General features: G+C 36.5%; 1 protein-coding gene across 7 annotated transcripts in view; it reads right to left on the bottom strand.

The window, feature by feature from the left end:
- The window catches only part of LOC106052436 (innexin unc-9-like), a 331,886-nt gene that overhangs the window by 173,472 nt on the left and 130,760 nt on the right, over positions 1–27,654 (bottom strand). For 2 of the 7 annotated variants that reach the window (XM_056014612.1, XM_013207817.2), the window contains exon 1: positions 17,519–18,087. The exons of 4 other annotated variants lie outside the window; for them this stretch is intronic. Coding sequence is in view for 1 of the 3 variants with exons in the window: in XM_013207824.2 (XP_013063278.1) it covers positions 17,519–17,529 (11 nt within the window). In the remaining 2 variants the exon portion in view is untranslated. Of the gene's footprint in view, positions 1–17,518; positions 18,088–27,654 lie in introns of those variants that run through there. One more of the 7 variants, XM_013207824.2, reaches the window with a different exon arrangement.

The following is a 27,654-nucleotide window of genomic DNA, read 5'->3' as shown; positions in this document are numbered from 1 at the left end:
CGGTAGACTCGTCAGCGGCAACAGAAAATAGACATGCAGCCGACTCATTTTCTTCTCATTTTAGGTAAATATATCTCATCCATCCTCCACTGTAGGTGTAATCGAACTACCGCGTCTCAAACCAATAATGACGCCTTATTTATTTATTTGTTTGATTTCCTAAAGCTGTTTAACGTTATGTTTTTTTAAAGGGAGCTACTCTTTCTTTTTAAAACAAATATATTGGCTTACTATCGACACCAATCCATTTATTCTAACGTAGGGAAAGATGTTTTTTAAACTTTTTTTTTTTTGAACAATGGATTTTCTACACTTTGAGCAGACGTTTCGGCGGGCCGGGTAGAACCACGTCGCGGGCCGAATGTGGCCCGCGGGCCATATTTTGGGCATCACTGCTGTAAGGTATCTATTTTTGTCCTATTGATACGTAACACGGGTTCGTATGGGAACACTAGATTTCAGGCACTATAGTTGAACCTCCATATTCTTAAAAACAATATATAGTTCAAACAAAAGTATAGGACAATTAAACAATTTAATTATACTCTACAGACTACATAACTGTTTTACTTTTAAACCACGATAATTGACTGGCTTGGATTTTAGTTTACATCTCACATGTACTGTCTTTTCTTGACTAACCAAAAACATTGGACACTGATACTGTTTGTTTATACTAGACTGTTAGTGACTATGTATTTACTTTGCCATCCACACTCTGACTATGACTCCGCGTAATATTTGGGAATAACAGACGGAACTAGATTTTTGTAAGATTTATGTAAGAATAATATGACCTAATGTATTTGTAGCATCACTTCTCAATTTTTCTACTTCTAGTTTAACGTACAATGAAATAGTGGTCAGACATCCCCACCTCCCTTTGAAACTCTGTCTTGTCTCCCCATATCAACCAATGACGCTTTCGTTTCTAGAACCAGATGATGTCTCAATAGACTAACTAGATACTTCCTGTTTTAGAATTCATACAATTAAATAATACAATTTGAATTGTGTCAATACTCAGTCTCTGAGTCTATCTGCTTATATATATATATATATATCATGGGCGTAGCGAGGATTTTTTTTCGGCGGGGGGTCTTGGGGGGGGGTGAAATTTTTTCTCCCATCCCCCGACCCCCCCCCCCCGCGAAAAAAAAAGTATATGTATTTGTGTGTGTGTGTGTGTACATAATCTTTATTACATTCTGACCTTTCATTCTTTCGGAAGACGTTTATTGTGCCCTAGAATAGGTTCTTCCATGAGTTAGTGGAAAAATTGTAGATTCCCCAATATTACAAGCAAAGGGGTCTGGGGGAGCGCTAGGAGCTCCCCCAGCGCGGGGCGAAGCCCCGCCGCCAAGCACTATTTCTGATATTGAAAACCAACAAAATGCATATTCTGAGGTATCTACACTGCATTTTCCTGCTATTAAAAAGTTTTATTTCAAAAACCAAATGTGCTATTCTTACTGACTTAGACCCTCCCACGACGTTCAGAGCATTTGACGTCAAGCTGTTTCCATAAAAATCTGTCACTGGTAATGTCTGAAGCATCTTCCCACCTACCATGAGGAACTCCATGAATGAGTGGCATCAAGTTGTACTAGGATATCATTGCTACTCTTCTTATGCCTAATTCATTATGTCGGAGAACATTTCCCGCAAACCTCATGCGTCGTTCTCTCACAATCTTACTAAGGGGTCGATTCCAGTTCGGCATAGCATTTCCTTGATTTAGACCCGATCTCTATAACTAACTCCTAAAATATGTCTTAGCCATCTTTGTTGAGCTACATTTAGTGTTTTTCGATTTCGGTAGATGACTATTCACTGCAGTTTATTAATGGAGCCCTGCCACTGGTAAAAATGTGTAACCTCTCTTGAATACGCTCTTGGAATTAAGTGACTGTAGTTTGCTTTAGATTTTATATCGAAAAGAGAAGTTTTGTAGTCAAAATCTTCTGTTGGGGCATTTCTACCTCAAAATGCTCTGTAGGGGGATCTTAGACTCAAAACCATCTGGAGGGGATTTAAACTTTAAAAAAAAGCCATCTGTAGAAGAAGGGTTTAAACTCAAAACCCCCAACTGGCTTGGCTACGCTCAAATAATTTTAGTGTGTAATTTGCTTTTTTTTTATATTGAAGATGTATTTTTAGCACCAAACCCCTCTGAATGGGGGTTTAAACTCAAAACCCCTTTCGGCAACGCTCATAGCATTTTGAGTGCGTAATTTTGCTTTTTTTTTCTTACACTGAAGATGTATTTTTATCCTCAAACCCCCCTGGCGGGGGGTTTAAACTCAAAACCCCTTTGACTACGCTCATAGATTTTAGAGTGAGTAATTTTCTTTTATTTATATTGAAGAGGTACTTTTTAGCTTCAAACTCCACTGGAGGGGAGTTTAAACTCAAAACCCCTTAGACTACACTCATAACATTTTGAGTGTATAATTTGCTTTGTTTTTATTATTAAAGAGGTATTTTTTACCTTCAAACCCCGCTGAAGTGGGGTTTAAACTCAAAACTGAGTCAAAACCCATTTAGCTACGCTCATAACATTTTACTTTTTTTTTTTATATTAAAAAGGGGGTTTATCGTAAATTTTAGAGGGGGTTTTAAAATCAAAATCTTCCTTAACTTTGCTCTTGGAATTAGGTGATTTTCGTTTGCATTTTTCTTGTTTTGTTTTATAGAAGGGGGGGAGTTAACTGCAAAAACGCAGGTAAAGGGGGGGGGGTTAAAACTCAAAACCCCTGGTAGGGGGTTTTAAATTCAAAACCCCTAGTAGGGGTTTTTATACTCGAACCCGCCTGGTAGGGGGTTTTAAACTCAAAACTCCCTGTTAGGGGGTTTTAAACTCAAAACCCCTTTGGTTGTGCTGGGGCAAGCGATGGTTTAGTATTAAAATCTCACCTAAAATAAACAAAATCAAAGCAAAAAATCAGTCACTAAATTCCGACTCCCACCCCCCGGGGGGGGGGATTTCATTTCGGGGGGGGGGGGGGGGGGGGTTTGAACCCCAAACCCCCCCCCCCCGGCTACGCCCATGATATATATATCTTCTGTCTGTCTGTCTCTCTCTTTCTCTCTCAGATAAAACACACACACACATATAGAAATCAGAATATAAAGCACATTGATTAATACTTAAACATTTAGCCACACAAAACACATTTTTAAAAATGTAAATACAAAAAATATTTCCTCTCGGACTTCTCGCTGCTATAGAAAACAAAGAATGACCTAAGGCTGTACTTGGTGACCTACAGATGACTCAAATATGAAGTCAGCTTTAACCAAGTGAACATGATCACAAAGACTTTCTGAGAACTAGTCGAGTTGTAAATCTAGTTGCTGTGTCACTTTATTCGAGAGCGTAAAATACGAGAAGAACTAGACTAAGAGAAGCACGTCAGTTCTAATGAGGAGCAGGGCGGGAGCTCGCGTTCTGTGACAGTGCGGTGTTTACAACGGTGGGCCCATCTTTGTTTAATAGCCTGGACATTCCGTGGACTTGAGCCGCGTCACGGTGTTAGCATTAGCGTGGCATCAAAGGATTGCGGAGTCGTAGGCTTACACACCTCAGATTAAAGGAGTGGGAAACAGACGGGGGAGCGGGGAAGAGCCAGTGCAGACTGGGGGGGGGGGAATGAAGGGCGCCTGGTATTGATGGAACATTAGAACCGAATCGATGTTTGATTTCCGTATTGACTATTCGCTCCGCACCACCGACACCATCCCTTCCTCCTCAATGATTAGATGCAGATTTCAAAGTCGATTTAATTAATGGTTTAACCAGTTGTATTTTACAGCGTCATGACGTTCCGAGGTTCTCACACATGTCTAAAGCACCCCCGTTCAAAGAATATATTTAGAAATACAGCTGGGAACTTCAGGTGATTCTCAGAAGATCTCCTTTACCTAGCTACTTGCTTTTAATGCAACGAGGGCGCCTTTTTATAAGGGGCAAAATGAAATAACTTTCTAGTGCTCATTTAAAAAATAAAAAAAGAGGGCGTCAAGTCTCAGCTTATCTGCGGGTCTAGACAAAAATTGACTTCATAGAATATGTGCAGTTTGAGGTCAGCCTGACATAGTAAGTTTATATATTCTAATCTTCTCGTTTCTTTAATCTTTAATTTTACAATATTTTTAAATCTCCAGGGTATGGATCTAACAGGTTAAATTTTAGTTTCATAAATGCTACTAGCGAGTTTTATAAGAAACTTATTGATCAGATATACAACTCTCATGCATTTTTAGTAGCACGCATTTGAGTGAAACTTCAGAAGCTCTTCTGGATCACGAACACTTAATAATGAGCAAATCTAACAGAAACAATGAAACTAATAGGGAAATAGATCAGCTCTGTCCAAGTTATGATACAATTGAAGCTTGATAATTTGAAGCTAAGGCTATCAAATTAGGTTCACTTTGATTTCAACAGGGCAGACGAATTAGAACTGAACTACTTATGTTGCTGAAGATTTGTGGAAAGTGGTGCCTGAGAAACAAAGCACGAGGTTTTCAAGCCAGGATACCGGTGAAGATTTGGATTTTGAATTTCGGGATTTTTAGGATGTTCCTAAGTCTACCCAACCGGACATTAGTTGGGGAAAGTAAAGGCGGTTGGTCGTTGTGCTGGCCACATGACACCATCGTTAACCGTCGACACCATAGGACCAGCGACCACAATGTCGGAAAGGTATCATGTACTTTTTAAAATATATTTTTTTCTGTTGATAATGATTTACTTTTTACACAGCTCATATCAACTCACTCTGTCTGTAGGGTAAAAATGTTGCATTTAATAAACGATCATGTGAACATTCACAAAGATACCCCCCTTCTTCCCTCCCCCTTTCGCAACTGGTCCAGGCAAGTGATAGAATCATAGTCCATTGAGAAAGCTGAAAGCTAAACAAAAACAATAAGTAACCATATATTTAATCGCACAGATTTATTATGTTGCACGCTGTGCCATGTGTAAGTAATGAAGTGATACAATTACATTCAATACAAGCATTTTTTTAAAAGTATTTTAAATGTTTTTCTTGCTTGTTTTATTTTTCTAAAATGTTTCACATGTTTCTAATGTTCTTTCAGATTCTGAAGATGTATAAATCCTAAGCTGAAACAACCCGATTATATTTTCTCTAACAATTTGATGAATACTTTTAGGAGTTTTCAGTGGAATTTTTTAAACAAATATCAGCTTTAAAATATAGATCTAGATTTGATTGACCCAGTGTCATAGAATTGTAAAATTAGACACGAATTACTGAATACCACAACGTGCAATGACAAACATTCTCATGCTCCTTTTGCTGGGGCCATTCTTACATTGGATGTTTTATTCTAACTTTTATTATTATATGTTTGTAATATTTACTGATTTAGTTTATGTTTGATTGTGTTTAATGTAGGAAAAAATAAGATCTAAATGATTGATTCATCCAACTCTTTAAAAACAAAATGATTGAATTAGTCTCCGCTCCAATCATAAAAAGAGATTGAGTTATATTTAGTCTTTAAAAATAAATTGATTGAATAAGCTCCCTCTCTAAATCACACTATATCGTAATGGCCATGCCTAGCCGTTCTTTCATTGTGTTGGCAAGGACTTGGTGCTTCCATTGAGTCAAGCCATAAACTTAACGAGGCTGCTTACTGTGGTGACATTGTAACGCAGGATGAGGCGGGAATGTCTCATCACGTGACAATCATACAACGATCGACAAGACATTACACTACCTCCCCCCACCCTCACCCCATTCATCACCCGCCCCTCTCCTCCAAGCATGTAGACCTAATCCAAAAGTACAAACGTTCAAGATTGATTTTTTTTTCACTCCTTCCTCTACTGTGTAGAAATCTGAGTGTAATGGTAGCTTCTGGTTTTGGGGGGATAGTCTGGAGCCAGGAGGACCTGGGCGGATATAAAGACGTATCGATGTGCGCGCTTGCAAGCATATAGTCATAAGTATTATAAGTTGAGCTAAAAATAGAGCGAACACACGCAATACGAAACATATAAAATGATTCGTACTCTTTGTAGGAATGTGCATAATCACGGCATCCTCTTAATAGCATATTACTTAAAAAACACCTTTAATAAGTGCACATGATTTATGAGTCAGGCGATCCCGTTTAATCGGTAAAAGACTTGATAATTACATCTGGCATTCATTAGATTCAAAATATTTCCTAGTTGTTTTATTGTGTGTTGTATATGAAGCTGCTGGTTGATTGTCACTGTCGTCAGAAGTCAAAGAGCATAGAATCAGCTCCTAACTATTGGAATTGCGTTAACTGATAGCTGTGTCCATTGCAAAGGTCAAGGTAAAGTCTTTTTATCAATGACTAGGAAAAGGATTTCACTGCTCAGCCTGGACTGATCCCCCGACCCCCCCCCCTGCCCCAAACCAGACTTCTCTTTGTGGAAAAATGCATTTAGCTTTTAAAATAAAATCTAAAAAAAAAAAATTGTTCCTTTATATTTTATTTTGTTCTATTACTCAAAAGACAATTAGACTCGTTTATTTGTCGATAATAAACTAAACTAAATGAAAACTTGTAATAAAGTCGGTTCTAGACTCCCCTCTACTGTATTGTTTCTAATTGTAGTTTTAGTATTTTTACAGATAGATCTAGATATATAGATTAAGAAACAGAGAGAGAGAGAGAGAGAGAGAGAGAGAGAGAGAGAGAAGAAGAAGAAGAAGAAGAAGAAGAAAGAGAATTAAAAAAAAAGAGAAAATAAATCATCTAAAAATTAAAGTTTTTGCAGTAAGGATCATTTTGATGTTTGACTTATTGTAAATGTTAGCATGTGGAAACTCTTGTAGTAGTAGTGTACTTTATTGTTACTTAAATAACAGCACACATAGTTTGTTTTAATATTGTTGAAATAGAAAGAGTGCTTATTTGTCAGTTAAATTGATTGAATAGACACATATTCGGATTGTCAATAAAGTTAGTTAAATAGACGGCTCTTCGAATTATCAATTAAGTTGTAAACATAGACAGCTAGTCGAATTGTCAGTAAGTTTATTTAAATAGATATATTCGAAGTATCAGTTACGTTATCTTAATATGTAGCTATACTCGATTATTTTCAATGAAATTGTTTAAATAGACATATTCGAATAGTCATTTAAAATGTCTAAATAGACTGCTCATTGAATTGCCAATTAAGTTGTTAAAGTATACCGTTCGTTAATAGTTAAATTGTTAAAATAGAAAGATATTCGAATTGACAGTTTAAATGTTTAAAAAGACAGCTCATCCAATCAGTCCATTACATTTTTTAAATAGACATATCGCTAATTGTCAGTTGAAGTGTGTGAATAGACACCTCGTAAATGTCCCAATCAAATAGTTAAAAAGAAACCTCGACCAATTGATAATTAATGTATTATATCGAACAAAGTGTTAATTGCTCAGTTAAATCGTGTAATGAACAGCTCGCCTAATTGGCAGTTTGATTATTTAAATAGATCTCTCTAACTGAGTCTAACTGCAAGTTAAATTGTTTAAACGGAATTCTCGCTTAATTATCCTTTGCTCTTGGTAACATATAGGTTTAGTAAACATATACAAAGACACACACACAGTGTCACACACACATTGCTTTAAATAAAAAAAATGAACTAAGAAAAACAAAGAGAAGTAAAAAAGAGAAGTTGGTTGTTTGTTTGTTTCGAGGCTGTGATTGCTCAGCATTGTCCAGTGTTATTGATTAGTCTTGGTATTATTGTTTTCCCCAATCAATCTTTCTTGTGAACTCGATATCAAAGCGTCTAAGCGCTTCTATTATTTAGACTAATGTGTAGGCCAGTGGAGACACATTTAGAACAAAGTCTGATAACAGAGCACAAAAGGGATTCGAACCTGGTCAGCAGATGTAACATTTTATTTGTCCTCCAGCTCAGGACTTGTTGTGAGGTTTGAGTTTGATTCCGATACAAGAAATGATTCAATGAAGTGGTCATCAATAGAGATATGCTGCATTGATTATGGGAGAAGTTTAGACTTAAGGTTAAGTAGTCTGCACTTTGTTTACATGTTTAAATTTTTACTTCGATTTCAATTCTACAGTGATATAATAGAGGCCAACATGACTAGGGCCTATACGGTTTTCAAAATGTCTAGTTTATCAATACCTCCATATTCTGTACACTTGAAACACCAGAAAGTTATGTAATTGACTCCATTTTATCAAAGTCTCCAACACAATACAAAAGATAATTTATTACCGAATGAGCAGAGAATCTCAGGAAGCTAAAGTCTGGATGACAAGCGACGAATGTTGCTCACTACATAAACGTATATAAAAGGGCAAACCAGTTCGCGTTACAGTTGTATCTATGTCAAAATGACAACTGGCAAATGTCACACCATGTCACACTCAGAGAGAATAGCGGTTTCCATTTGCACGTGTCTAGCGAAGCAGGTAATTTTACACTAAACTTTTTTTTCCTCTCAAAAAAGCACGTCTTAAAACTAAGTATTGTTTGTCGATATCTGCATGGTGTCGGTTGGCGATATGGATCTAGCGCGCTTTGAACGTAACAAATAAGCTGAAGTTATAGACAGCTGTGAATCTCTAGGGTAAGGTTGCGATATTACCTATTGTAGAGGTAAAGTATGACACTGACAATTAGGAATTCTGGGTGGAATCGGAATAATGCATGCAGGTCAGGCTTTGGGCTGACTGGTATGATAATCCTGGCTTCAGATAAATAGCCAATCTTGTGGCCAATGTTATTGTTGGAGTACATTAGGTTTTAAATAAATTGCATAATTTTATTTTTTCACCGGGCCTAAGGCCTCCAAATATCTGAAAAGAGAGAAATGGGGAGTAGACGGTTGTTAGAACATGTTTGGTGCCCCTTTGGTAAAGCTGACTCATGTGAAGGTGAAGGATTATGGGGCACCACAAATGACCTGCTGTCCGGATCTTTTCATTTCTGTCTATTGTTTTTTTGTTTTGTTTTGTTTTCTACCTTTCGGACGTTCTGAAAGAAATGAAGATCATTAAATCCTAACCCAAACTTCCCGCAGGACTGCCAGGTTTGTCAGCGGACAAGGTTTGAACTCGAGACAATAGCAATGACAGTCCCAATCGCATACCGCACAACCAGGCAGATAGTTTGACATCTTTAGTGTTTCATTTAGCATAAAACACTTTAGGCTAGCAGATGGCCAAAGTTAAAAGAAGGTCAAAGCTCTGAATATAGTCAGGTGAAATTGAAAAACAAATAACTAAGCGTCCAAGCTAGAAATAATAAGCTGTAAATAGTAGTACAGATACTCATGATCTTGTTGTGTGGTTAAACAATTAGAGATACTAATGATCTTGTTGTGTGGTTAAACAATTAGAGATACTAATGATCTTGTTGTGTGGTTAAACAATTAGAGATACTAATGATCTTGTTGTGTAGTTAAACAATTAGAGATACTAATGATCTTGTTGTGTGGTTAAACAATTAGAGATACTAATGATCTTGTTGTGTAGTTAAACAATACAGATACTAATGATCTTGTTGTGTGGTTAAACAATACAGATACTAATGATCTTGTTGTGTAGTTAAACAATTAGAGATACTAATGATCTTGTTGTGTGGTTAAACAATACAGATACTAATGATCTTGTTGTGTAGTTAAACAATACAGATACTAATGATCTTGTTGTGTGGTTAAACAATACAGATACTAATGATCTTGTTGTGTAGTTAAACAATTAGAGATACTAATGATCTTGTTGTGTGGTTAAACAATACAGATACTAATGATCTTGTTGTGTAGTTAAACAATACAGATACTAATGATCTTGTTGTGTGGTTAAACAATACAGATACTAATGATCTTGTTGTGTAGTTAAACAATTAGAGATACTAATGATCTTGTTGTGTAGTTAAACAATAGAGATACTAATGATCTTGTTGTGTGGTTAAACAATAGAGATACAATTTCTTTCAATTTTTTAGCAGCGCTGACTTCTAAAAATAGCGAACATCTGATACTTTAACGAAGATCATTGTTGTCAAGGCATTCTATTATTAAGTTGTGATTTGTAAGCTCTAATGACATAGGTCATTGCTCTCTTGCGCTATCAATAACACACGAACCTAATCACGCTTAATCTCTCAATGTATTTCTAGTTGTTTTTTTCTGTACTTGTTTTCTATTGGTTACGTTTTAGATTCAACCTTCCCCCCAGATTGTTTACAGATTCAATTTTTTAAAGTTTTTTTTGTTTTTGTTCATTAATATATTTTAAATTGACAAAAGCATCCACATCTAAAGTTTGACCACGAGATGTCTTGGTTGACCCTATTCTTTTCTTCTGTGCGGAACTGCAACCTGTACATTTTTGAAAGTCCTTTTGATCTTGTGTTGATCTCTCGAGAGGCCCATGTCTTCAAAGCTTGTTGACTTAGACAATACTGAGATGGATTAAAACAGGGGCAGATTCATGCACAAACCCATGGATATAGTGTGCAGCTGAGTACATATGAAATATTTTTAAAGTTGTCTCGGCCAAGGGTTTATATTTCTAACAGACTCATAATTGGTTTGCCTCAATGTAAAAAATTAAACAATTACTGATTAATATTTTTTTATATAGCGGAAAAGGAGCTAAAAACTGTTATTTTGAAATAAATTTAGTAATTAGCAGTTTTTTCCCCATTGGTAAGCTTTGTCTTTTAAAAGTATTCGTTTTTCTCTATAGCTTGTTTCTAACATACTGCAAAGTGGCTTGCTAACATACTTCAAAGTGGCTTGCTAACATACTGCAAAGTGGCTTGCCTCTCAAAACGAAACCAAGTCTACCTCGTGACCCTCTAGTGTGGCTAATTTATTAAGACGGCGAAACTGTTTTTACAGACTGATTAAGAGAAGTGGATACCTGCCATCTCTAAAACTGGGAGCTTCTGGCAGTTAGAGCTTCTCAGCTCATATAGAAATTTGCACTGAACACAAACTATACTGCTCAGCAGTACTAAATGTTTGGGAGTCAACCTCGATGAAAAGTAAAGCATCAACTCAAATCGATGGTACTCCTCTGAAGTACGAGAAACTGTTGCTGGTAAATTTATGGCCAAGCAATCCTTTGGGTCACATAGCAATGTCGACCATGACGCGTGGGCAAACCTTGATCACTTTATCCAATGCTCAGGAACCACACACTAACACAATTCATATTGCAAGTACCAAACACTAGAGATCATTGTGTGCAAATCTTAAGGATGTAAAGGACTTAAACGTCACGAGCATAGAATGTGTAACTACAGTTTAAACAAATATATTTCTGATACAATGACCTAATTATTTCAGTTGTAGAAATTAAAACTACCAGCCGACCCGAGGCGTAGCATACGCCGCTATTTAGTGATGGGTGAACATTTCCTAAAAGACATAGTTGTCCAAATGGGGTGGGTTTGGGCCAACGACTGTGTGCGATGCCTGGAGAGCGAGGAAGGCGCGGGTGCAGGTGGGAGGGGACGGGAAGAGGGTTCGAGAGTCGGCGTGCGTGTGTGGTGTCCCGCATGGTTGGACAACGTGGATAATTATATAAACAGAGATAAAATATAATCAATTAAATAAAAATTCTTTAAATTCATATTTATTCAGTTCGGCTCATCGGCACTATTTCCAGAGAGTCTCAACCTATGATTACCCTCTGCAACGGAAGTCTGACTTGGTATCAAGAGAGCGTTATGGAGTTCATTTTATTTTACTTGTCTCAGATCGTTATTTGTGACATTAGTGACGTTAGTGACATTAGTTTGTGTTGTTATTACGTTGTCATTATTCTGTCCCATAAAATTTCAATTATGCTTTTTTTATCGATATCTTTTTTTTCGTCCTATGTTATTTCGACTATTTTTCCATCCAATGTTATTTCGACTATTTTTCCATCCTATGTTATTTCTACTATTTTTCCATCCTATGTTATTTCTACTATTTTTCCATCCTGTTATTTCGACTATTTTTCCATCCTATGTTATTTCGACTATTTTTCCATCCTATGTTATTTCGACTATTTTTCTATACCACGTAATTTCGACTATTTTTCTTTCCTATTTTATTTCGACTATTTTTCTATCCCAATTAATTTCGACTATTTTTCTATCCCAAGTATTACTTTAGGACTTAATCATCTTCTTTTTTTAAGTAACGTCTGTATTATATAAGAAAAGATAAGGTAAGATAAGTAATTTCGACTATTTTTCTATCCCAAGTTATTTCGACTATTTTTCTGTATGTTCTATTTCTTTTGTTCCAGACGCCATGCTTGTATTCGATCCTGTTCGGGGCAAGAAATAAATATTTGAAAAGATTTCAAATTAAGGAGACGGCATGCGGAAATCTTTGTCACGTGACTCATTAGCCTTGGACTCATCTAGCGGTGGGTGTTGGCTCATTGATCGTTGTCAAGGTGATAACTCATGACACGTACCAAGAGTGTCAATGCCAGATGGAAAGACAGAAGAAACTACTGCCAGACTCTTGCTCTGGTAACAACACGTTGGGAGTTCAGTCAGATAGGATTTGTATAGACAGAGTCTTGTACCTCTCTTTGTTTGTAGACATTATATATACAGTGGTCTCTACGAAGTAACGATGGTTTAAAGCTTTTTCCTACCCCTGATGTCCACCTTGTGGGCAGTCTTCCTTAGCCTTAAGACGGCATCGTCTTTTCTTTTTTCTTACATTCGTTTCGTCAGTTGTTTCAGATAAAATATTTTTTACGGTCTAACCTAAACCTCCTGTAAAAACCTAAAATCTCTTGTAAACCACCATGTAAAACCTCCTGTAAAATGGCAGGGATGGCAGTTGGCAGGGATCGAATTTGGGGTTTCAGTGACGACATACCGAAGAGCATTCCACGAGACCAGGCAGTCAGATCTACGGAACAAAGGTTTCAGAATGGAAAAGTCTTAGCCTAACAATAATTTCAATCTCTACGTGTCGTGCTTTGTATCAGAGGCGTTACTAGGTTTGGTGTCATCCGATGAGGTTAGCTCACAAATGCTAACCTTGTTACGCCCACTTGCAATTCTAAAATTCCAATAAAACTTTCTTTATTCTTAAAGTCTGTTCGAGTATCCAGCGATTGTTCATTTCTTAAAACACATTACATTTTGGAAGTATCCTCATTTTTGTCAACACTGGTATGCAACTCCCCCTTCACCTTAATCATTCCTTTGACTTTTTCTTCATTCCCTAATGTAGGCTATAGAGCGCAATTGCAAGCCAAAACGGAATAGAGATACATACCGTGCAATAGAAAAAAATGTGTTAGAGAGTACAGATTGTCTTAAAGATTTTATCACGAACAAGAGTAGCTCTACTTCGATCATTTCAATAGCTTAGACTGGCTTATATTCTGATGTGATTGGAGATTGATAGTAAATAAGATTATTATTTCTATAAAATATCTGTGGACTGTAAGGCGAAGTCAGGTCAGATCTTCAGACTAATGGAGAAACATTGTTGACACTGACAGCAGTCTTAGTGATGGACAGTACTGACACGGACAGGCTGGCGTCATCAGAAATAAACAGAGATAACCGGAATAGTTTGAGTGACTAGTCGAGGAGGTAGCACTAACGTCGTGAGTTGATGTAGCCCTAGTGGTCAGAAAGTGGTCAATAAGATTAAAGAAAGGACTTTATTCCGTTATCTTAGTTTTAGGTTTATCAAAATAGAAGAACGTTTATCGACAATTCATTTGATTATATATATTTTTATTTCGTACAAAAACAAAAGAAATTGTAGGCCCATATAATATTGATAAATAAAGGGAGATCAATAGAGAAAACAAATCTAATATATTGTTATGTCCCGTGTATTTTCCCAAAAAATAGAAAATATTTTTGTTTACAAAAGAGTACTGCATATATTACAGGTCCGGTCTTAGGCCACTGCAACCTATGCGGCCGAAGTGGACCCCGCACTTTCATAGGCCCCGCGCTAATCCTAGGTGTATATTGTTAAATTAAATCATTATATTACAAGGTTCCGCGGCCTCCTGATTTTCCACGGGCTCATGAAAATCTGCTGTAAAAATTGTCATATTGGGGTGTCATTCAATTACTTGAGGTCAACAATTCACGAAGATAGATTGAACAATTTAGCAATACTTGCTATTGCTTTTGAGCGTGATCTATGTAGGAAACATAATTTCGATGATATACTGTATGACTTCTCTACACACAAGGCTCGTAAAGTTCATTGGATCGTGATTTTGTACTTAGTTAAGAATGAATAAAATGCAAAGACGAATATATTTTTAACACAAAATCTTTATATTCACTTATTATCCTTATCCCTAATCACAAAGGGCCCAGCGACATTCGCTTCGCATAGGGCCCGCAATAGCTAGGACCGGCCCTATATATATATATATATATATATATATATATATATATATAGAGAGAGAGAGAGAGAGAGAGAAAGAGAGATGTATAGGCCCTAGGTATATATAGAGCAGTAAGTAAGGCGTATAAATATTAACTTCAAATGTATAAAACAAAATGTAGGCAGGCCAGTTTGTTTTTTTCACTTTTGTGTACACAAGACCAGAAATTCTACCTGATTTTGTTTTAAACATTTCCAAGATAGCTACAACAGAAGGACATGATGCATTTAAAAATAAAACGAGACTCGCTGTTTACAAGTGTTGTTTAATACGATAACCTTGGAATGTATTTCTCTATCTGCCCCTGCAAATTATTTCATTAAAGAAAGAAAAAAACTGGAACACGACATTCTGTGAATATTAAACAATCTTGTATTGGCCCGAAATAAAACATGGTGGTGAAGTTTAAGACTGCGAGAGACGCCAAAACATCCAGAAATCATAAATACATCCACTTGGAACGTGTCATTTTAAAATTAGAAAGTGTCTAAGTGATTTTATCGACCAGAGCTAAAAGAAAGTCAGATGTAATTGGGAAAGCGATGGGGTGGGGACGTAATACGTTTGGTACAGACCTGGCTTGTTACTTCAAATGAAGGGGAAGTTAATCAATTCATAAGATGTAAAAGGAGGCTACACTATTTACATCTTTATAAATGTCATTCATCCAGGGCAGAGTTTTCAATTAGTTGTAAATAGAGAATTTCTTCTTAAACTGTCAGGTAGAGTTGAGCCTTCGGCTCTTGGAACTCTAGGCCAGCAAAAGTGAACAAGAGCTCCCTCTCACCGGCGTGAATGAGAACAGTGTTCACTGTTCTGTCTGACGGGAGAAAATAAGAAACCTATTCTATATCCTTAAACATAAGATATCTTAGAAACACATGGGTATGAAATGAAACAAAAGAGTATTTGTTTTTGTTGTTTAATTATCTAATCCATTCCTTCCTTCGCGCAGAACAAACTTAAGAACCGAAATGAACAATGGCTCCTACATTCCAGGGCGCGGTTAGGTTTTTCTTCTCAAATCTCTTTTCTGGAACTTGAAGCATTTTAAAAATGAGTTTGTTTTCTTTTATAAGGGGAAAAAAAAGTCAAATGTCTGCGAATTAAAACTAACGTAGAGCTAATTAATAATTGATTAAAGTTTATAGTAAGAGATGTTTTAGACGCTCAATCTCTGCTACGTATCTGGTCATTCACTGACTCTAGTGCAGTGCTGCTTGATAAATATAGAAATATATCAAATGTAAAGAAAGGGAAGAAAGATGCATACAAACATAGTACATTATCACATTTGCCTGAATATCCTTCGTTGATTGAAGATAATTATTCAAGTAACAGGCCTACAATTTGTAACTATTTTAACTTCAGGATGCTTGTCCACTTTAGAAAAAAAAAAATCCTTTTTTAATTATTTTTTTTTTGTCTAAAATATGGGGCAATTAGGCGAGAGATGGAGAATAAATGAAATAAAAATATAAAGGAAATAATATTAGCCGTGTTGAGCGAGTTAGGGACCATAACAAGGTCCCTGGAGAGGTGAACATAATTTTTTTTTGTAGCTGGCTACCAGATCATACATCACGCTGACCAGGCACTGGACACTAGACTTTAGAGAAACGTTGGGTGAGTAGGGTCAGTTTGTGCTGGACAGACGCGAGCTTAGTCTCTTGTCTTTTAGGTAGAGAGGTGAGTAGAGTGAGTGAGAAGGAGAGAGAAACTGAGAGAGAGATAAACTGAGAGAGAGAGAGAGAGATAAACTGAGAGGGAAAGAGAGACAAAGAGAGAGAGAGAAACAGAGAAAGAGAGACATAGAGAAACAAAATGACAAAAAAAGAGTGAATTAAGAGAAACAGGGCGTGAAGACTTAGATCTAAAAAAAAATAATAAAGAAAAGCAACAAGCTACTAGCAACGCACTTTGGCTCTGAAATGAAATATACAACAAATTGAACTTCACGTTCCCAGCATGCAGTGCGACATAGGATTTTACTTTGATAGTAAATAATTAGGTTCGTGCTACTTATTTTAGTACATGTTTGATTACTTCACATTTGTCATCATTTAAAATTGTTCTTACTATACAGACATGTTGCCAAAACTAGTAGAAAATACTGAATAAACTGAAACATGACCTGTAACAGTATTAAGGAAAAATATTAGATTGGAGGAAAACAGGAATTAAAGTAAAAAAGTTGAAAATAATTAGAATTAAAACATTAAAAAAAATAAATCACATAATATGTTCAGTCTCTTATTTCTTTGTTTTAATTAATATTCTCTTATACTTCAAATTCCATTTCAGAATTATGTCCAGTTTCAATACATTTACATATACTTCAGCAGTGGTTCAAGTATGGACGAGACGTTAATGGCAACAAGCGCAGGACGTGAACACAGTGGGTAAGACAAAAACAACATGAAATATATAAAACTCTTTAGTTATTAATTATTTTTAGAAAGTGAAAAAAATAAAGTTTAATTAACCAAACATGTGGATGACTATTGGACCTGTATTTAGGTACTAAAATAGATGTTAAGAGGAGGGGGATTAGTGGGAGAATTCTAGTCCTATGAGACTGTATCCCCATTGCATTTGTTGGTATGGAATGACTAAAAATAGTGCAATGCATGACAAAATTGAGGGAGAGGGTGCTATACATAAAAAGAGGATGTATGAAATATATATACAGCTTGGCATGACATACACTTCACAAGCTTTACCAGAGATTGGTCACAAGGATAAATAAGCAAAAACAAAATCTAAGAAAAAAGGTTCAGCCATGAAATCAGAAAACAATGAAAGAAACAAACAAGTGAATTACAAAAAGTGGTTCTATAAATTAAAGATAGTAGACATTTAGTTATTTAGGTCTTTGACATGTAGGGGGTACAGGAGAGAGAGAGAGAGAGAGAGAGGGAGAGAGATATAGAGAGTGTGTGTGTGTGAGAGAGAGAGAGAGAGAGAGAATGTGTGTGTGAGAGAGAGAGAGAGAGAGAGAGAATGTGTGTGTGTGAGAGAGAGAGAGAGAGAGATAGAGCGAAATTACAACTTGCAATGTGATTGAATGAAATCTATTACCTGTGCACCATGAAATTAGCCTGAAGCTGTCCAGTTGACCCGAGTTACAAAACTTCTAGTAGAGAAATTGACCAATAATATACTCATGCTGGACACCCATTCAAAACAAACACAAAATAACACACACATCTAAAAACAAACAAAAAACCACCAGAAATGTGTCCCCCCTTCCCCTTAGTATCTCCAAATGAAAACATCAGTCATGTGACACAGACCACGTGAGGTGGCGGTTAAATTTACATCATTTCCTGTTAACATCACCTTCCTATAAATCCGCATAAAAAAAAATGTATAGGCACCAACTTAAACAATGAACAACAAAATTTCGAACTTTTTGAAGACTATAAATCCTTCAGAATAAATAGACAGCTTAGTAAATATGTAGATTTTCCATTCTAGATACTCAATTCACTTTGTAGAATTCACGTCAGAAAAAGTTTACTACAATGATGATAATGTAGTGTACTGGAAAAGATCCTCTTTATTTTTGTTATTGTTTATATCGTATGAGGCAGGTTTAATGCCAACGTGAATGGTTATTGGAAAAAAAAAAGTCGGACTCGTAGATCGGGTGCCAGAAAAAGAGAGGTGTTCCTCCCTCCTCCCCCTGGCTCTGGCGAGGCGTCACCAGGGGCCGCTAGTCACACTGGCGGGCTTCCACGCAGAGTCTTTCACACGTCAGACTATATTCAACCCGTCCTCTGCTTTACAGGGAGGGGGGGAGGAAGGGGTGGCGGGGACGCTTCAGGAGGCGGAGGACGAGAACAGGGAGGGGAGTGATGGATAGCAGACCATGGAGGAGTGCAGCTAGCAGTCCAGAGAAAGAATAAAGAACAGAAGGAGAAATATATTCATATGTTTATATACTTTGGGGAAATTTTTTTTTAGATAGATAGATAGACAAATAGACAGACAAATAGATAGATAGATAGATAGATAGATAGATAGATAGATAGATCCATTCGCTACAAGTAGTGGAGTGAAACAACAATAACCTATACCTGATATATTAGAATACACTTACTTATGGTAAAACAATTTTGGTTTTAAAACATTAATCCATGATGGCCTCAGTCCTATATAAGTCTAATGTAGATCTTTGTTTTAGCATGCATGTGTGCATATAATGATCAACAAAAGGGGTCCGAAAAAAAGGGCAGAAGAGGCTTGGAGAAGTATGTACATCGGTGTGCCCTAACGTAATTAAATGACAGGAGAGATGGTTATAAAAGAAAGAGAGGAGAGAAAGAGAGGAGAGAAAGAGAGAGGAGTGTCTTTTGCATGAAGAAGGGCGCGGCGCGGCAAGTGTGATAGAAGGCATGCATAAGCACGGCACTCCAGAAAGCCAGGGTACAGATCGACACGCGGCAGACGAACTAGAAAGAGAACAGGGGTGGGCAGAGGGAGACTATGGCCTCTGAGGGTCAGCCTATGGATTCAGAAAAAAAATAATTAAACATTAGCCCATATCTAACTGGGCATCAAGGGGTAAAAACATTTCTCTGTGTGTTTGAGAGAGAGAGAGAGAGAGAAAGTGGTTAGTGAAAATTTATACTTGAACAAGTTGAACTGGTTTACCTATTTACAACTATTTACACATTTACTCTAACATACATACAATGATTTCTCTTTAAATAAAATAAAGGAAGTTTGTGTGAAACTCGTAGTTGGATCCTTTGAGTCCGTTGTTTGGTAAGCAATGTAGGACATTTAAATAACCCTTTGAGTTTTCAAGAAATAAATGTCTTTAGGGAGACCAATTAAATTATTCACTGTTAACAAAAGAATTAAGCATATCTTTAGGTTAAGAACAATTTACAGCAAAGCTTCAAGTGTTGAAATTAGAAATTAGAAATGATCAAATACCACAAACCTATCTTCCTCCATAAAGGATGTACATCTAGTTATTCTCATACAAGATTACTTGCGATCCTATTCACTTGCTGGTTCTGCTTGGCGCATGAATCAGTAAACACAAATAAAAAATTGCAGTACTTTAAGAGGTATACAGGTGGTCAAGTTAATGATATATAATGCTGGATGAAGTATTAACTAACACTAACAGCCTATCAAATCCTGCTTTAAGAAAAGCAGATTTATCATGTACCCTTAGCTAATACAATGTAGAGGACATATATATAATAACATTATTTTGGCTAAAAACAAGACTTTAATTATATAAAATTACTTCGTCCAATAAATGTCCAATTACTTTTCCTAGTATGTATAAAAAAAAAAGGCGTTTGGTACTACAATATAGGATTGTATATTTAAATGAGTTTAATAAAAAAAAGGCTTGAAGACTATAAGTGGTTGTTACTCCTACGCTACAGAAAATGATGAAATGGGATTTTCCGTAGTGATATGAGTTTTTAGACAGACCGACAGACAAACGAAACAAAAGTACACAAAACTAAAACAACTTTTCTATTTTGGGGTGAGACAAACACGATTGAAACTGTACGCCCAAGATCTAAGTCCCAGCGACCTAAACAAGATAACTTAAGTACTAAATATAATAAAATATTCAACAATTAGACTCGCTACTTGCTGCAGAAATCGGTAAAAAGTCATATTTGTTGGGGAGTCAACGCTGCAAGGTTTACCTCACCCCACGCCCTAGCCACAGACCCTAAACGGCGTGGCGTTATAAGAATATATAATAAAAAAAATTCCCAATATTCATATTAAATACAAAAGGTAAAAAAAAAAATACAAGAAAAAACATGTTTATAACGTTGTTTAAACCCCAGCCACAAGTTATCTTTCCCTAGCATTATGTAATTCAGTCATTATCTGCCATTTCATTTCCCTCTTATATCTAATACAATCATGTTACATTTTGTTCTGCATATTAGGATTCTAATACTATCGCCACACAAATATAATTTTACAGTCTAACATAATTGGGGCGGTATCTTGTATTTTTGCACATTTAAAATATGACCACTTCTAGCCTGGGGGGGGGGGTACTCAGCCAGGAAATGACCAGACCATCAAGCGCTAACCTGTAGGTGGATCCTCTCACGATTATAACAGCGTATTAAATCCTTGGCTGTTTCTTTCAGAGGTGTGAATTTATAATCCATTAACCATATTAATTTCAACCCAGCACAATGAAAAGACAATAATAGTAACCATGGTAATGAACAACACTTCTGGAAGTGCAGCCACATTTTATTTCCGCTCTTGGGTCACCTTGACACATAGAAAAACTAAACAGGATATTTCGCAAAGAGAAAATCAAAGCTGCTGTGAAGACCTCCTCCACCCCAACTTGCCATGACAGGCCCTCTCGTACTGGACCCAATTGGAATATTTTATAGAACAGCATCAAACGATTAGGATATTGTTTTGGTTAGTGTGAAGAGATCCTACATTATATGTTCTATTATGAACTGCTGCTATTGGAGAGCTTTAAGACCAGATTGCTTATCGTTTTTATATCTTCAGCATGACGCAGATCTCAGCATGTATTAGTCAAGTTCAGGTTTAGGGCAAAGGCTTGTGTTTTAGTACTAGGCTTGAGATTAGGTATAACGTTAGTAAAAAGGAATTTTTGTTTTAATGCTATGTTTATAACACGATTAGTAGGTCATTGATATACTCGATATTATCGTCGCTATTTATTCTGAAGGAAAAACAACAACATAGATTAATTTATTTTTTGCCTGCCATCCTATTACCTACTTTAAAAAACAAAACAAAAAACAATTCATCAATTATCTACGATGCCACATCATCAAACAAAATTCATGTTTTTTTGCTGCTATGAAATTTGGAAATGGTGTGGGCTGAGAGGCTTGGACCATTCTGTTTTACACTCATACTACCCCCCCCCCCCCAACCACCACCAGATATACACAAAAAGATATTCGAACTATACATGCTAGAGTAGTGGGGGGAAGGCTACCAGATAGTTGGCTCATATTTAAGATGTTAAGAAATAGTATCTTTATGGAGTCTACCGTGGCATAAAGAGAGACTACAATAGTTTTTATTTTCTTTTAATGACGCTCGATCCTGGTAACGCTAAAAAATTTGAAACACGGTTTATAATAATAATAATAATAATAATAACAATAATAGTAATAATAATAATAAATAATAATAATAACAACAACAATGATATTACAAATAATAACAAGGAGACTACAATGAATTTTGTTTTTCACTAGCGATTTCTAAAATCTAAATTAAAATTGAATATGGAAGTTGACTCCCTTGATTTTCAATTGTAGAAAACAGCAGTCGTGGCACTTGGCTTCGCAAACATGACCTTCGTAACGCTTAAAGTTCTTTAGAAAATTCTAACTACCTGTCAGAGCATCAAATAAATTAAGCCTTGCGACTCCAACGATAGGTATCAGCAGCCACGTGGAAACAGCGAGGTATTATGTGCTATTTCAAATCTGAATGTATATTATACAACATTGAAAATCATACATAAATATTTCTAACAGACTCCCCTACCCCGCCACACCCTTTTCTTAACAACCACAATTAAACCGCCTACGTTTGAAAAACAACAACCCAACACCCCCCCCCCCCCCCCCGCCAAGAATCCCTTCCTTGCCAAGACAAGACTTCAGGACATAGATATAAGAGTAATGACACCCTTCAGTGTTGTTGGTTGGCCAAAATCAATGTTGAAAAAATGCATACACAAACAAAATAAACCAAAAAAAATATATATTTTGCTGGCTTCTCAAAGTATGGATTAAAACAAAAGATAAAAAGCATGAAGCGATGCCTAGATCCAGGCAACAAGAACAGCGCAGACATCTCAGTAACTTCACGCATTGATCCAAACCAAAATGTCATTCACCCGCAGCGTGCGCCACACACACACACCACAACAACACAGCCGTTTCTGTATCATCTACCGTTTATATTAGAATATACAATGTAATATTGATCGAACACATGCCGCGAGACGTTTCTATATATAACTGCAAGTTCGAAGATACTGACCTAGTAGGCCAAAAAAAAAAAAAAAGCGGGAAAAAAAAGTGGATTAAAATACAGGTTTTAAAAAAAAAAATAATTATAATCGTACATACTTTTGAATGTGTGTGTATGGGGGGTATTTTTTTTTGTCGTAAATTGGTGGGGGGATAACAATTTTCTCTAATTCTCACCTTTACTAATAGACCAATGGAAAGACAGCGTGATTGACTAAATCCTAGATCTGAGAAGACTTTTGTCGCTAGCATTAATGTTAATGGTTTAATATAAAGTCCAAGTACAATAAGTATTTGTTGTTATCTTGGACTGTGGAGTTACATTTAGATTTCTATAAATCAAAGTTGACTTGTATTTTCCCCCCTAAAACATGACTATAGATAAATTCCTTTAGGATCCTTGACAAGGAACTTCATGCTAACCATTAATTAAGCATGAATTTTTAATGGACTTTTGGACAAAATGTCGTCCTATCTTAAACACTGGTCCACAAGGACAAAATGTCGTCCTATCTTAAACACTGGTCCACAAGGACAAAATGTCGTCCTATCTTAAACACTGGTCCACAAGGACAAAATGTCGTCCTATCTTAAACACTGGTCCACAAGGACAAAATGTCGTCCTATCTTAAACACTGGTCCACAAGGACAAAATGTCGTCCTATCTTAAATACTTGTCCACAAGGACAAAATGTCGTCCTATCTTAAACACTGGTCCACAAGGACAAAATGTCGTCCTATCTTAAACACTGGTCCACAAGGACAAAATGTCGTCCTATCTTAAACACTGGTCCACAAGGACAAAATGTCGTCCTATCTTAAACACTGGTCCACTCCACGAGCAGATTGCAATGCAAACTATCATGCTCTCAAACTTTGATCCATTTCTCTTCCGATTTGTTTCCTCTCTTTGTTTCCTCCCTTTGTTTTCCTGTTCAAGATAAACTTGTGAGCAAAAGTGAAACAATTTGTTACAGTAAACATTTGATTGTTGCTAGGAAACACAACAAGTCCACGGCTGGTGTGAGCAATTGATGAAGTCAGAGAATAGACTGCTATTTCATTGTTACATTTGGCTCGTAATGTGCTCCTTCAAAGCTGCACTTTATCCAGGAGGGTCTGGATCGAGATACAGGCCCCAGAACACCCTTTTAAATAACAAACAAACTGTATGGAGTGCTGCCTGACCTGGTAACCACAGCGCACTGCGTCTCAGATATGTGACTAGTTATCTGAAGGTTCAGATTTTGATAATGAGATCGATGAAAAAAAGAAAAGCTCTAAAGATGAAATTATTGACTTGTTAGTCTAGAGTCTAGACGCTTCTTCAGAAATGTAGATTATTATGCCCTAACCCAAAACCAACAAGAGATGGCGGTTGGCAGGATTCGAACCTGGGTTCATTTGGACGACAATCAGCAGCGTATACAAAACGACCAGGCATCAATTATTTGTCTTGTTTTCATTAACCAAGCTGTCAATAATGATAGAAAAGGTCCTTAATAAAAAAAAAATAATAATACTATTAATAACACTGTTAATGTTCATCGTTTGAAGTGCCCCACCAGTGAATAGGTACGAGCCATCATTGAATTGGATCATAGAATAAGAAACAAAGAGACATAGGAGGTAGTTTCTCTTTCGTTACTATTGTATCTTTTTAAATATGTAGGGAGAAAAATTCGCAGACGTCAGAGTTGGACGTTACGTCAACAATGTAGGCATTGATTCCCGCCAGCGTTTACCAACTAATTGGCGGCAGTTTGATGTCATAGAACAGCAGAAGTGGAGTTGTCTGATACATTCTTACAGTGATGATGAGAAATGAACAAAAAATAAAAAAAAAAGAGAGAGAGAGAGAGAGAGAGATAAACGGAGGCAGAAGAAGATTGGAAAATATTTTATATCTCGATGAAATACAATATGTTACATTTTTGTTTCATTTGTCAGCAACAACTCAGGTCAAAGAAGTAGGTCAATAAACGTTGTACAGGGAAACTTGAAACATCTAGACTTTTAGAATAGAAACTAGACTTTTAGAATAGAAACTAGACTTTTAGTATAGAAACTAGACTTTTAGAATAGAAACTAGACTTTTAGAATAAAAAACTAGACTTTTAGAATAGAAACTAGACATTTAGAATAGAAACTTGACTATTAGAGTAGAACCTAGACTATTAGTGTAGAACCTAGACTTTTAGAATAGAAACTAGACTTTTAGTATAGAAACTAGACTTTTAGAATAGAAACTAGACGATTAGAGTAGAAACTAGACTATTAGAGTAGAAACTAGACTTTTAGAATAGAAACTAGACTATTAGAGTAGAAACTAGACTATTAGTGTAGAACCTAGACTATTAGAATAGAAACTATACTTTTAGTATAGAAACTAGACAAATAGAATAGAAAATAGACTTTTAGTATAGAAACTAGACTTTTAGTATAGAAACTAGACTTTAGAATATAGCTTGACTATTAGAATAGAGACTAAACAATTAGTACTATGAGAATAAAAATTGACTATTTGTAAAAACAAAAAATAATTATACTATTTAGTATAGATACTACATTTTTTGTATAGAACTAGACTTTAGAATATAATTTTGACTATTAGAATAGAAACTAAAGTATCTGTAAAGAAAATAGAGTATTGGAATAAAAACAAGACTGTTTGTAAAGAAACTAGACTATTAGAATAGAGAGTAGACAACTTATTACAGAAACTCGACTAAACAACTTTAAAACAGGATAATGACCAAACAATTAGAAGCGACGAATGTGTGTACAGAACCAAAAAAAAAAAGAAAGAAAGATTCCATCATTCTTCCTAATGAATCAATGGTTGACTGAGATTGAAGCAAAATTGAAATTATATTATTGATATTAAAAAAAAAAATAATTGTGGTTTAACTTTCGTATTATCTCTACGGCAGTGATTCTAAAACTTTGACCTGTGAGACTCTCAAAACGAAAATATTGACGTCCCTACCCCTCCCTATAGCCAGTTAAAAAGGTTTGGGGAATCACTGTGATGTTCCACGACGCGGATCAAAGCGTTTCCTTGCACTCTTAGCCTTAGGACTTATGTTTGGGTAAATAGGGCACGTGGTCTCCGAGTGAGAAGAACGCAGGTCAAATGATGTTCAAATAGGGCAATTGGTCTCCGAGTGAGAAGAACGCAGGTCAAATGATGTTCAAATATAGCCTTTGGTCTCCGAGTGAGAAGAACGCAGGTCAAATGATGTTCAAATAGGGCAATTGGTCTCCGAGTGCCCTTCTAGGAGCCGCGCCTCAGAGTTTGGGAAACAATGCTGACCAATGGGTTAAAAACCGAAATAATAATTTGTTTTGTTTTCCACTGGACTAATGAAACACCGGCTACAAGACAAATAAAATAGTATGTTTTATGCGATTTTTCTGCTTTCTTGTAATGTAATACAACTTTAGCTTAATAAATATTAAAGGCCACTAAGGGTTAAGTTCTGATGTCGTTTCGCTGTTTGATAAAAAAAATGTATATGTAGAAAGAGAGAAAAGAGATTTGCCGTCTTAAGGTGGGCATATAATCCATTTGCAAGCACCTTGTAAGTCTCAAAAAGAGAGGCTATACATCTGCTGTTATCTGGTCACCCAAAAGAACCGCTATGTAAACGGCGGGAATCTATACTGTCGTCTGCTATACTTGTCGTCTGCTATACTGTCGTCTGCTATACTTGTCGTCTGCTATACTGTCGTCTGCTATACTTGTCTGCTGTAATGTCGTCTGCTATACTTGTCGTCTGCTGTACTGTCGTCTGCTATACTTGTCGTCTGCTATTCTGTCGTCTACTATACTTGTCGTCTGCTATACTGTCGTCTACTATACTTGTCGTCTACTATACTTGTCGTCTGCTGTACTGTCGTCTGCTATACTTGTCGTCTGCTATACTGTCGTCTACTATACTTGTCGTCTGCTGTACTGTCGTCTGCTATATTTGTCGTCTGCTGTAATGTCGTCTGCTATACTTGTCGTCTGCTGTAATGTCGTCTACTATACTTGTCGTCTGCTATACTGTCGTCTACTATACTTGTCGTCTGCTGTACTGTCGTCTGCTATACTTGTCGTCTGCTATACTGTCGTCTACTATACTTGTCGTCTGCTGTACTGTCGTCTGCTATACTTGTCGTCTGCTGTACTGCCGTCTGCTCACGTGAACACAATAGAGATACTCTCATTACAGAGCTTCTTCACTTCTTACGCTCTACGCGTCAAGGGGAGGGCGGAGTGGAGACAGAAAGGGAGCAATGACGGAAAAAAAAGGAAAAAGAGAGGGGGTGGGAAGGATTGCAAGGAGGAGAGATGGACAGAAGAGGTCATTAAAGAAAGATACGTTAAGGAATTACATGAGATGGAGAGAACGATTTAGCTGAATATTTTGATTTAAGGTGTTCTGTCTTTTTCTTTTCCCCTACTCGTCCACTCCTTCTTTCATTTCCGACGCTCATTATTGATTTCTGTAGATTTTTAGCATCTACAGTGATTGGATGAGATGGGGGGGGGCAGGGTGTGGGGGGGGGGGCAACTTTAGGGCGCCTCACAGAATCGCCTAATTGGGGCCATGGGAAGAACGCTTGGGTTTCGAAGGAAACTAAATTAATGAGTTCGGTATATTGGAGACAGTGTTCCCAAGCTTTTGGTTTGAATTGAAAATGCAAAACATATATAGATTTATGCTTTTTTTTTAGGGTGTCCATTATATGCAAAGTGTGAAAACTACACTTGAAACATTTACAGCTAATTAATAAATGGGATAGGCATTTGTCTCATATATTGCATAGCGACCTGTAGCATAAATCTCTTTGGAATTAGTTCTGATTTCCATATTTCTTTATTTTACAATACCTCTTTAAGTCGTAACTTCATTAAGTATCCTTGGTGGTGAAACTGGACACGGATATTAAAAACGGCTCTAACGATTTCCAAGAAAACAGTTGATGCATATCACTGGCAAAACAAACGGCATAACTCTAGTGTTACCTCCATAATTGTTACAAAGTACAAAAGATAAATTTAAATTTGGCTAGAGAACTAGGTCTAGATCTACAACATCTGTTTTAAAGGACGATCGCGTTCTTGAAAGGACTTTCGGGTTCGTGCATTTCCAAATGTGAGGTATTATTGATTAAAGAGTT

The sequence above is a fragment of the Biomphalaria glabrata genome, chromosome 16, assembly GCF_947242115.1.
Source record: "Biomphalaria glabrata chromosome 16, xgBioGlab47.1, whole genome shotgun sequence".
Taxonomy (NCBI): Eukaryota; Metazoa; Mollusca; class Gastropoda; family Planorbidae; genus Biomphalaria; species Biomphalaria glabrata.
Note: the sequence above shows the minus strand (reverse complement) of the source record. Positions and strands in the feature narration are given on the sequence as shown.